Source organism: Peromyscus californicus, unplaced genomic scaffold (genome assembly GCF_007827085.1).
Source record: "Peromyscus californicus insignis strain IS unplaced genomic scaffold, ASM782708v3 Scaffold_12__1_contigs__length_115047231, whole genome shotgun sequence".
Taxonomy (NCBI): Eukaryota; Metazoa; Chordata; class Mammalia; order Rodentia; family Cricetidae; genus Peromyscus; species Peromyscus californicus.
Genome location: NW_026294413.1, coordinates 72,759,865 through 72,772,080, shown reverse-complemented (window position 1 = coordinate 72,772,080; position 12,216 = coordinate 72,759,865). Strand labels below are relative to the sequence as shown.

The 12,216-nt window shown below is 39.6% G+C and overlaps 2 protein-coding genes across 2 annotated transcripts; both read left to right on the top strand.

Annotated features, from left to right (window-relative positions):
• The first annotated feature begins 1,824 nt into the window (after nt 1-1,824).
• On the top strand, nt 1,825-2,838 carry LOC128106955 (olfactory receptor 11H6). The gene has a single exon (XM_052732326.1). It carries the CDS (start codon nt 1,825-1,827, stop codon nt 2,836-2,838), a length of 1,014 nt encoding a protein of 337 aa, XP_052588286.1.
• An 8,164-nt stretch (nt 2,839-11,002) lies between these two features.
• On the top strand, nt 11,003-11,947 carry LOC128107988 (olfactory receptor 11H7-like). The gene has a single exon (XM_052734314.1). The coding sequence runs from the start codon at nt 11,003-11,005 to the stop codon at nt 11,945-11,947; it is 945 nt and encodes a 314-aa protein (XP_052590274.1).
• The last annotated feature ends 269 nt before the right edge of the window (nt 11,948-12,216 follow it).

Here is a 12,216-nt window from a genome sequence, read left to right as displayed (position 1 = left end):
TGTAATCTATTCAGGAAGTGGAGGCAGGAGGATCAGGGACTCAAAGTCATTCTTGTATGCATAATCGAGTTTGAGGTCAAGGTAATCTACTTGAGACCCTACCTCTAAAAATAACCTTGAAAACAAAAGATTTTTTTTCATTCTAAAAAATGTTGTCATTACTATGTCCAAATTTACCCTGGCAATAAAATATTTCAATATTGTTCTGAGTTTGTTCCAGGTTTGACTAGCATTAAGAAGCTGACCTCTTGCTCTCTGCAAAGTGCATAAATGAGCATAAAGATGGAATTCTGTGAGTATCCTAGTAGTGATTTATATATAGTCAATTATTTTATTTTGAAGACAATACTGGTCAATTTAAAATATTGGATGCATGGGTCTGTACCAGATACTATATTATAGCTTTCAGTTTAATGTTTTAATGGGACTCTGGAGTGTGTGGGTCTCTGATACTTGTGCCTTTTCTTGGGCTCTTTTACTTCTGTAGGTTTGCCTTGTCTTACTTCTATGTGATGGTTTTTGTTTTATCTTATTTATTTTATTTTGTTTGGTTGTTATCTCTTAGAAGCCTGTCCTTTCCTAATGAGAGACTGAAAGGGGGTTGATCTGGATAGGAGGGAAAGTGGGGAGGAATTGGAAGGAGTAGAGGGAGGTGAAACTGTAATCATGATCTGTGGTATGAGAAAATAATCTACTTTCAATAAAAGGGGGGAAAGGAGAAAATAAATAAATAAAATATTGATGGTGGTTTACCCAGCAAGCCTAGACCAATATTTTCCAGAAGATTGTCAGCAAAATATTCCACTGTTTAGTCTGATAGCAACTACTGATTCATCCAAGAGCAGAAAGAACTTTCCAGTCTCAGCACATCCTAAAATAATCCTTCTGTTCATTATTTTAATTAACTGTACTTTAACTTAAAAAATAATAATAATAAGTAAAGCAAGATTGTGAAGGAATAAATTACACAGTTGAGAGCTTAATTCATGCCAAAAATGAAGGAAGTTATATTATATATTAGAGAATCTGACTTACCCAAACATCAAGGTACCTTAAAAATCAAGCCATACTAATGAATAGCACAACTTAGGGGATGGGAGATGGAGAGAAAAGCCAGGAAAAATCATGACCTGCAGAAGAAATCTAAATGCCTGTCTGTAATTAATTTTAGACTTTAACATGATTGTCATAGGAGACATAACTGACTTATTTTATGTAGATCCAGCAAAGATAAAATTGACTTGGGGAGTGACAGGATTATGTATAGAAGCAATTTTAAAAAGATAAAGTTTGCTCAATATAAAAGAAAAAAAGTGCTTTAAGAAAACCAGCACTCACGAGGGGGACTGGATTGTTGAGCAAATCCAGACGCTACCAGAGAGGATGTTATCATGAAGAAACTAGGCAGGTTGTTCCCAAAACATTGCACAGATGCCTGGGTACTGTGCAGCAGCCTAAGAATGGAAATGCAACAGGGCTCAAGTCTACCCCACAGTTTCATTTTTATCTGTTTTTATTGGATTTCTATATATAGAACTGACTATGAAGGCAATTTAGCACTATTTTCCTTCAGATTTATAACTATTTGTGCTCCAAAATGAAAAATAATGGCAATGAGTTCTTATCATATGACCAAAGCCCAAATGAGCTGATGTGTATAAGAATTAATATTTCTGCACATACCTTTAAGTTCATTCTTTCAGTCTCTCTGAACATCATTTTTCTTCAATGTAAACAAGAAAAATAAAGAGTTCCCCTGCTACTCAAAGGGTGGTCAGGAGGAGACAATGAAGCAATGAAAAGTACTTGGTACATTTTCTGGCAATGTGTCTGAGAAGCCTGGAAATACTCATTATCATTCACTTCTTGGTTGTTTCTGTTTTTCTAACAGCGTTGGGATCCCAGAACAATACAATACACTTTGTGACTGAGTTCATCCTCTTGGGTTTCAGTAACCAGGGGGAGATGCAAGCTTTCTTCTTCTCCTCAATTCTGATACTCTACCTCCTGACCTTGCTGGGGAATGGAGCTATTGTTTGTGCTGTGAAATGGGATCGGAGACTCCACACACCCATGTACATCTTCCTGGGAAACTTTGCCTTTTTAGAGATATGGTATGTTTCTTCCACCATCCCAAATATGCTGGTCAATATCCTCTCTGAGAATAAGGCCATCTCCTTCTCTGCCTGCTTCCTCCAATTCTATTTCTTTTTTTCACTTGGTACAACAGAGTGTTTCTTCTTATCAGTTATGGCTTATGATCGATACCTGGCTATCTGTCGACCATTGCACTACCCTTCCATCATGACTAGGAAGTTCTGTGTAACCCTGATCTGTGTCTGCTGGGTGAGTGGATTCCTCTGCTATCCAGTCCCAATTGTCCTCATCTCCCAACTTCCTTTCTGTGGACCGAACATCATTGACCACTTTGTGTGTGACCCAGGACCGTTGTTTGCGCTGTCCTGCGTCCCTGCTCCTTCCACCGAGCTGCTCTGTTATACCTTCAATTCAATGATCATCTTCGGGCCTTTCCTCTCCATCTTGGGATCCTACACTCTAGTTCTCAGAGCTGTGCTTCGTGTTCCTTCTGGTGCAGGACGAACTAAAGCTTTCTCTACATGTGGATCCCACTTAGTGGTGGTGTCTTTATTCTATGGGACTCTTATGGTGATGTATGTGAGCCCAACATCAGGGAATCCAGCAGGGATGCAGAAGATTGTCACGCTGATTTACTCAGCCTTGACCCCCCTCTTAAATCCCCTCATCTATAGTCTCCGAAACAAAGACATGAAAAACGCCCTAAAGAAAGTCCTGGGACTAACAACTATCCAAAACTGAGACAGTTTTGAAGAAGAAGTCATGGGTTGCTTTTTATATTAACATGTTTAAAGTTATTTTTATTATACAGGTTAGCACTTTAGTTTAGTTTAGTTTCCACATAAGTGATGAACTTGGCTTTCTGTGTCTGGCTCGTTTATCTTAACATGATATTCCCCAATGACAATTCCCCAATTTGTCCATTTGTTGTAAGTGATAGGATTTTATTCTTCATCATGGAGAAATCATCTTGTATAATTTTTTTTCTATTCATCCATTGACATTGACAGGCGCCTAGGCTGATTCCATACCTTAGCTGTCATAGATAGTGCCACCAGCATCTCTTTCGTACATTGGCTTTCATTCTTTTGGGTATTTATCTAGTAGTGGTGTAGCTGGATCTTATGGTAGTTCTAGTTTGTTTGTTTGTTTAAGAATTTCCACGCTGTTTTCTATGCTGAGTATACCAATACGTTCCAAATGGGTTACTTGTAACTTATGTGTAATAGCAATAAAAAACTGCTTCTTGTAAGTGTACGCTGACCCACATTGAAACAGAGGAAGAGACTCATCTTTCACAGTTCCTTAAACAGTTCAAGTTCAGCTCGTTGATGACAAATGCTCAGTAATAAAGCTTTGTAAGTATGTGTGGCCTTACTGAGTAATTACATGATGTTAACATATACCTAAACAGTATGTGTATTTATGTGATATTCTTACTCTATGATATATATTTGAACCTTCACTGCATCAATTGCATGCTTATCTGAAGCTTTTTACTGCAATCTTTCAGTCATAAAATAAAATTTTTAGATGAGTAAAAAACACCACATGTGTGCACACACATGCAGCACTATATATGTGTATGTGTACTATGTATACTTATATTGTGTATATATGTGTATATATGTATACACACACACACACACACACACACACACACACACACATATATATATATATATATATATACACATATGCCACAGTTTGAGGTAGCCTTTCTCACCAAGGTCACAAGATAGCCATGCCTCTATTCTTTTTTTTTAACCTCTATTCTTTATACCTCCTTCTCTTAGAGATAAAATAAAAACTTTTCTTCCTGTCACAACTCACAAGACTGCATCATTCCTCATCTCTCCCGCTGATCACCACAGAAGCCTTGCACTTCATGATCAGGCTTCTCATTTTATCTCAACACATTTGCTTCCAATTGGAGTGGTCTGATGATTTATTATTTTATTTTATTCTATGTGTATGAGTGTTTTGCCTACATGTATATGTTATACTACATGAGGGCCTGGTGTCCAAGGAGGAGAGAAGAGGGCATTGGATACCATGAAACTGGAATTGCAGATGGTTCTGAGCTGCCGTGTGGATGTTGGGAATCAAACCCTGGTCCTCTGCAAGAACATCAAGTGCTTTTAACTGCTGAGCCATCTGTCCAGCCCCCGCAACTGGGGTCTATATTTGTAGTGCTTCCTCCCCATGTCAATTTGACAATTCCAATATAACAAGTAACAGGAAATAAAATAAGGTATAATACTTTCATTTAATTCCCAAATCAGACAGAGAGAAGCCTGTGCCTCCCAAAAATATACAGTGAAAAGCTTCAGGTAAAAGTATTCAAAGAAAATTAGGCCAAGAACAAGTTTCAGTTTTGTACCCAAAACTTATACTAAATCAGAAAGGTTATCAGCTGAAGTGGTTTACCTGAAATCAGAGGGTAGAACTTAGTTATGGTACAATCCAGAGCACAAAAAGTCAGGCCTCCATCACTGAGAAAGGAGATACCTAGCATTTCCATTAAAACATATCTGGCAGCAGTGCTCAGGGGGGCATGGTCATTTAAGGATAATATTCTTTTAATTCTGAGTTTTATATTTAAAATTGCAAATTGTATTTCATTTTTTTTGTATTGGTTGAGGAACAGAGTTCAGACATTTCAGTTCTTAACACATGTGCCCAGACTCTGAAGAGTCATACATTGTGTTCCTGTATTCAAATGAAGAGCTACATATTGATTCTCTTTGAACTTATCCCAGTGATGTTCCAGCCTCAAACTTGGCAAGTTTTTCTTAAGCCCTCAAATAACAATCAAATACTCATGATACTCAATTCCACCAAGTCACAATTTTATGCCACATGCAGTACATACTCAAAATTCCTATCATTCACAGCTCATTATTACAAGTGTTAGGAAAATGGTCTGCCATGACCAAAGACATTACAGTTCTGACAGGACAAGGACCACAGAGTGGTTTTTCAGAAAACGGTTCTACTAGAAACATGAGACCAGCTATAACTGAAAGTATTCCAGACACAAATACAGGACTGAAACTCCAAGTTGCTGTTTGGTATGCTTTGCATTGTAGGATATAAAACTAGCCCCCTCTACAGAATGCTGTGGTGACCCCCAAGACGGTCTCAGCGTCTCCTGATTCAGTATTCTGCTATTCTCTGGTTTACAAAAAAAATAAATAAATAAATAAAAATAAAAAAAAAACAGCAAATGTTTTACTTTTTTAAAAACTCATATACACTTAAAAAGGGGTGAGGGGACTCCCCCACTTTTTAAAAATGTTTCTAGAGCTACTAAAAACTCGAATTTAAAAAAATGTTAATAAAAATGTTCCTCTGCCATGAACTGTGGACTGGTGGCTGTGGAGCCCCCTTGGGACTGGACTAGGCCCTCTGGACACGGAAGACGGTTGTTTGGCATGAACTGTTTGGGGGGCACCCAGGCAGGGGGATCGAGATCTGTCCCTGGTGCATGGGCAGGCTTCTGGGAATCTGGTGCCTGTGGTGTGACACCTTTGACAGACTTGGTGCAGCGGGAAGGGGCTTGGACCTGCCTAGGCTCAGTGTGCTGGGCTCTGCTGACTCCCCATGGGAGACCTCGATTTGGGGGATGTGGGGATGCGGGGTGGCTCGGGAAAGAGGGCTGGAGGGTGGGAGGAGGGGGGTCTGTGGATAGCATGAGGAGTGAGTAGAAAATTTCTTAATAAAGGGGGAAAAAAGACTTAAAAAAAAAAAGTGTTCCTCTGAATTGTACAAGAAGAGAGGCAGGAATCGCCGACAGACGCGGTGATGGTTAGTGGAACCTGGCTCCTTTCTCTTCAGGGGCTGGACTCTGGTTTTCAGTCTCTCCATTTTTTGCAGGCAGATCTGTAGTTCGCTGTCAGCCGCTTCAGCCTGTTTGCCCTTTCTTTGCTCCTCTCATTCTTTTGTTTGCACGTTTTAGTCTGATAATCTATCCTCCCCCACGACCCTTTTCGGCTTCTCGTCCACCTTGGCAGGGGTGTGCTTGACTGACAGCCATGCAGAGCAATGCTTGGGCTCCCCCTTCAGCACTCCATCAGCGCTGACCTTCCCCTCGGGTATTGTGGCACCGGTGCGGGGTGGGAGGTGCATGAGATGCTGAACCTGTCACTGAGCTGCCCTGTCTAGCTGCCACAGTACCAACTACTGCTACAAATTATACTTCTAATCCACCATACTGAACCTTGCCTTTCAGTGTAAAATAGGCTCTTCAGAATGACATTAGGGGTCAGTAAGTACCTCAGTGGGTAAAGGTGCATGCTGGTAAGTCTGACAACCTGAGTTTGATCCATGGGGTGGATCTACATGGTGAAAGGAGAGGACCAACTCCCACAAGTGTCACCTGACGTCTACATCACACCGTGGCCCATACACATATATATAAACGCAACAACCAAAAAATAAAAGTTGAAATAGAATATTTAGAGAGAGAGAGAGAGAGAGAGAGAGAGAGAGAGAGAGAGAGAGAAAGGAAGGAAGGAAGGAAGGAAGGAAGGAAGGAAGGAAGGAAGGAAGGAAGGAAGGAAGGAAGAAAAAAAAAGAAAGAAAGAAAGAAAGAAAGAAAGAAAGAAAGAAAGAAAGAAAGAAAGAAAGAAAGAAAGAAAGAAAGAAAGAAAGAAAGAAAGAAAGAAAGAAGAAAGAAAGAAAGATGATGATGGTCTCTATCTGTTGCAAAGGGAAGTCTCCTTGATGAGGAGCAAGGACTACTCTTAACAGTGGGTATAAGGACAGATATTTAGAATGTAGTTAGGGATGATACTGGTTTAGTAATATAGTGGTAGTTGCAGGTTCTTCCCTAAGATCCATGATTTCACTAGCCCTGGGTGGTTGGCTGGGTTTCCTATACCAGGTATGATTGCCCCTCTTGTTGAGCAGATCTGAAGTACAATCAGAGAGCTGTCGGTTCCCAACAAGGTATGTGTGCCGCTACCGCACCCTTAGGGTTGTTGTGCCACGCTGGTTGTTGTGGTTCATAGGCATCAGAGCTGGGTGGGGCTGTTGGTTGTTTCCTTCCTTTGGAAGCTCGAGTTGTACCTTCTGGTAGTATAAAAGTACAAGCCTCTAAGGAATGCTGAGAGTGGAAGAAGCAGTGTTCCCCCAGGAAGAGGGCACCACTGAGTTACATGAAATCAAATGATCATCCCTAAAACCATACATAAAAGTAAACGACAGAGACTAATCAGATTGTATTTATGTACTTAGGAGTGCATATGTGCATGTGTGTGTGCATGTGTGTAACAACATTTAATGAAAAATGAGGCCATGAATTTGAGAAAGAGCAAGGAAGGATATATGGAAAGGTTTGAAGGGAGGAAAGGCAAGAAGCAAATGATATAATCTTAAAAACTAAAAGAAACAATTTTTTTAAAAATAAAATATTATAAAGAAATGTTTTAAAAGAAAGGCAATTTAATTGGACATGCTACATATCTCATGACAAACTTAAGGAGGCCATGGATCTGTGGCACATTAGCTTTAATAATCCCTGTAGATCAATTTATCAAAAACATTAATGAAACTCCATGACAAGAAGCAAAGAGGTCCCTAAGGACAACAGGAAAAATAATAGGTTCATTTGAAGAGAGAGCTGAGAAATCTCAACAGTGGACAACATAGGGCATAAATTGGGACCAACATATAATCTTCACACAGTGAGAGACAGAACACTACAATCTTGTAGTGCAGAAGAAGCAAAATCAGGAGTGTATGAAGTGCTTATGCACAGCCTCCGTGTTTGATCCAGGAAAGGAGAGAGACTTGGTGGCCTTATACAGACTCCAGGATGACCTCGTGCCTGGCAGGTATTAATGCCGTTGTGCGTGGCAGGTGAGCCTGCTCACTACTGCGTCTGTCCATTCAATATGCTCAAAAGGCTGTCAGAGAATATCAGCTTGTCTTTCTGCTCAAAACTAAAAGAAAAAAAATTATTTAGAATGTTTAGGTCATCATGGAATGTGCCCACTCCAAAGCCAATGTGCTGAACAGTAGCAGTCATTCACTGGTCTTCCCCTCATGTGGCCAAGGCAGAAGGGAAGAAAAGCCTTTTAACTATGTCTGTGCAGAATAGTGAGGGCAGAGCTCCACGCACTCAAAGGGAAACCGTAGGGATCAGGATTTGGTGTTACTGATTTCCTTTCTCAGTTCTCCCTCATCTGTTGCACTGCTCAAGAGGAAAGGATCAGGGTGTGGTGGGGCATCCTTCTAATCCTAGCACTGGAAAAGGAACAAAGGGCTCTTGAGTTTAAGGCCAGTCTAAGCTATATGGGGGGGGGGGGCGCATTTGGAAATAGAGACCATTTCCTTGAGGGGAGACGCAAACAAGGAAGAAAATGAAGATGAGGAGAAGGAAGAGAAGGTGCTTGTGGCGGTAAGGTCAAATCAGTGTTGATGAAGACTAAGAATTCACATAGAACTTCCTGATAAGCATGGGCGGGGGGAGCCTTTTGCATTAACATTGGCAGTTATCTGTGAAGTTTCTCTGCCATCCTTTCCTATGACTAACATTTTATCTGCACATGTTGGTCTGTTATTTCTAACGTCAACAAAAGTAGTCTATAGCTGATATTCACGATTATAATATATATTCATGCTTATTCAGACTTACATATTTTGATTGGAGATCAAAATCTATGACCCTGAGTTCAGGGCCATTTTGCTGCTGCATCATTCCAGGTAAAGGGACTACTCGGAGTTCTGTTGAGGAGAGGTTTCTCACAGGGAAAGGTGCAGAATGGGTAGTGTTTCTGTAGTGGGGAGCCATCCTTTCTTGATGTCTTACCGAAATGAGCATCAATATAGGTTGGTTTAATTCTTAATAATTATCTTAGTTTTAAAAACTTGAAATTTCTTCATTCATCTTTCTCTTCATAGCTTCTTGTCCAAAACTAGGGCAGCTATGTTGCTCAGCTGGGACCACTCACTCACTTGGGCTGTTACTAATTTGTTGCTCCTGTGACAGCTACAATCACAATTATATTCAGCTTTACCTAATATCATTTCAGCAATAGTCTTATTCTATTTTATTATGTTCAACTATAAATGCCATATACACCACTTCTATTTAAAAATGTATAATGCAAACTCTGCTTTTATTAATCAAAAAGTTAAAAGTATTTTGTTCAGCCAGGCATGGTGCTCTTGACTGTATCTACCACTCAGAAAGCTAAAACAGGAAGACTGAAGGCTCAAAAGATTGCCTAGGAGGTTACATAGAGAGTTTCAGGCCAGCCAGGACCATACATAATAAAACCTTAGCTTTAAAATGTAATTTTAAAAGATTCTATTTCTATGCTAAGGCTGCCCTTGTGCTCCCTCTCCCTCTCCCCCTTCCTCCCTCCCTCCCTCCCTCCCTCTCTCTCTCTCTCTCTCTCTCTCTCTCTCTCTCTCTCTCTCTCTCTCTCTTTCTCTCTCTGCGCTTTGATTCTTTTTCTTTCTTTCTTTTTTCGGTTTCTTTGTTTGACTTTGTTAGCACAGTACAGATAAGGAAATCCAGGGCCTCCCACACATTAGACAAACACTTGGCTATCTGCATCCCCAGCTTGATTCTTAAAATTATTTTTCCTGGAAACTATGACAATAGAGAAGGGTTCAGAGGATGAACTGAGAAAGGGAAGTAAAAAACCACGGAAGTCTATTATCTGTGCATATAACTGTGTCATAATAAAACATCTTATTTTGTATAATTAACTTATAAAAAAAGAAGGCAAATATGTTCTGGAGAAAATGGGTACATTTTGGAATGTGTTTCTAAATTATATTTAGAAACAACTATTTTCATTTTTGTACCCTATTTTTTTATATTGGACATATTTTAAGTGAACTGAGGTAAGCTCTGAATAATAAACTTTAAGAAAAATTCTGGAACTAATAAAAAGTGCTATAGGGGAAAAATCACATAAATGTTCCCATATACTCTCAAATACTATGTTCATTTTTAATATAACACTTTTAAATGTATAAGAAGAATGATAAATTGCCATGTGAAATTAAATAAAGTAAATAATAGTGGCTTTTTATTGCTAAAAACAAAGAATTACTTATACAATTGTAAATTGTCTATCATAATACAAATATCTTTAAGCAGGAAAAAGCAAACTGCATAAAAATTATTTATGATTGTTGACTTTCTTCTCCTGTTACTATTTTTTTTTTTTTTTTTTTTTTTTTTGGTTTTTCGAGACAGGGTTTCTCTGTGTAGCTTTGCGCCTTTTCCTGGAACTCACTTGGTAGCCCAGGCTGGCCTCGAACTCACAGAGATCCGCCTGGCTCTGCCTCCCGAGTGCTGGGATTAAAGGCGTGCGCCACCACCGCCCGGCTACTATTTAACATAGTCAAAAATAAATTCTCCTAATGGAAGGAGCTCCAAAAGTAATCTGAATTAATGTCAAATTATAAACCATTTAAATTTATACAAAATTGAAAATAATGGCATGTATGTCCTCATATATGGAGGTGATGGCACTTTGGTTGCCTCTGAACAACTTTCACTGAAAACCAAGCCAGCATAAAGCAAATCATTTTTACCCTTATTTCAATATTCTTATTTTGTTTATTTGTACCTATTTTTCTGGTGCTGGGGATCAAACCTGGGGCCTTTTGCTAAGAAAGTTTTATGTCACTAAGCTAGCAAAGATTAAATTTAATTGATCTTTCTCTACTGCTACAGAAAACTCACAAAACTTAGACTTTATTTTTGGAGCCAAAGAGCACATTTGGAAATAGGAGAAGATTTGTTCAAGGCTTATTTTTAAATCTCCAATGTATTTGCTTGCATGAGTCAAACTCTTAAGTCCCAAGAAGAGCTTCAAGATGTTTCAGGAACAAAGTAAATCATTACTATCTATCTTCTCCCCACAGTCCGGCGATCATGAATAAGTCACAGGCATCCACAGTGACATATTTTGTCCTATTGGGATTTCCTGGTCCCTGGAAGATTCAAATCACACTTTTTTCACTGATTCTGATAGTCTACATGATAACTTTGACTGGGAATATGGCCATCATTTGTGCAGTAAAGTGGAACCACAAACTCCATACCCCTATGTATATGTTCCTGGCCAACTTCTCCTTCCTAGAAATCTGGTATGTGACCTGCACAGTCCCCAACATGCTGGTCGTCTTTCTTTCCAAAACTAAGATTATGTCCTTCTCTGGCTGCTTTACTCAGTTCTACTTCTTCTTCTCCCTGGGCACAACGGAATGTTTCTTCCTCTGTGCCATGGCATATGATCGGTATCTAGCCATCTGCTACCCATTGCACTATCCTTCCGTCATGACTAGGCAATTCTGCAGTGTTCTGGTTTCCCTCTGTTGGATCATTGGTTTCTCTGGATATTTGATTCCCATTTTTTTCATTTCTCAATTGTCTTTCTGTGGCCCCAATATCATTGATCATTTTCTGTGTGATGTGGACCCGCTAATGGCACTGTCTTGTACACCTACACCCATCATAAAACATATATTCTATTCTATAAGTACTCTTATCATTGTCCTAACCGGTTTGTACATCCTTGGATCCTATACCCTGGTGCTCAGAGCTGTTCTTCAGTTCCCTTCTTCAGACGGACGACAAAAGGCCTTCTCAACCTGTGGATCCCACCTGCTGGTAGTGTCTCTGTTCTATGGAACCATAATGGTGATGTATGTGATTCCCACATCCAGCAACTCAGTTGCTATGCAAAAAATTACCACACTGATATACTCTGTGGTGACACCTGCTTTAAATCCTTTTATCTATAGCCTCCGTAACAAGGACATGAAATATGCCCTCCATCATGTCTTCTGTGGGAAGAGGATCATGCAAAACTCATAAATAGTGTTTCTATACCCAACTCTGGGGAACCCAATGCTTCCAAGGAAACCTTCACACATGTGACATATACTCACACAAACACACATATATATAAATAAAAATAAAAATGAATCTTGTGTCTTTAATCTGAGCAGGGTATAGTGCTGCATACCTTTAATTTCAGTGGCTTGGGAGGCAGAGATAGGTAGATCTCCGTGAGTTCAAGGCCAGCTGATGCTAGATAGTGAAGCCCTGTCTCAAAAGAACAACAAAAATGTCAAGGCTGGAGA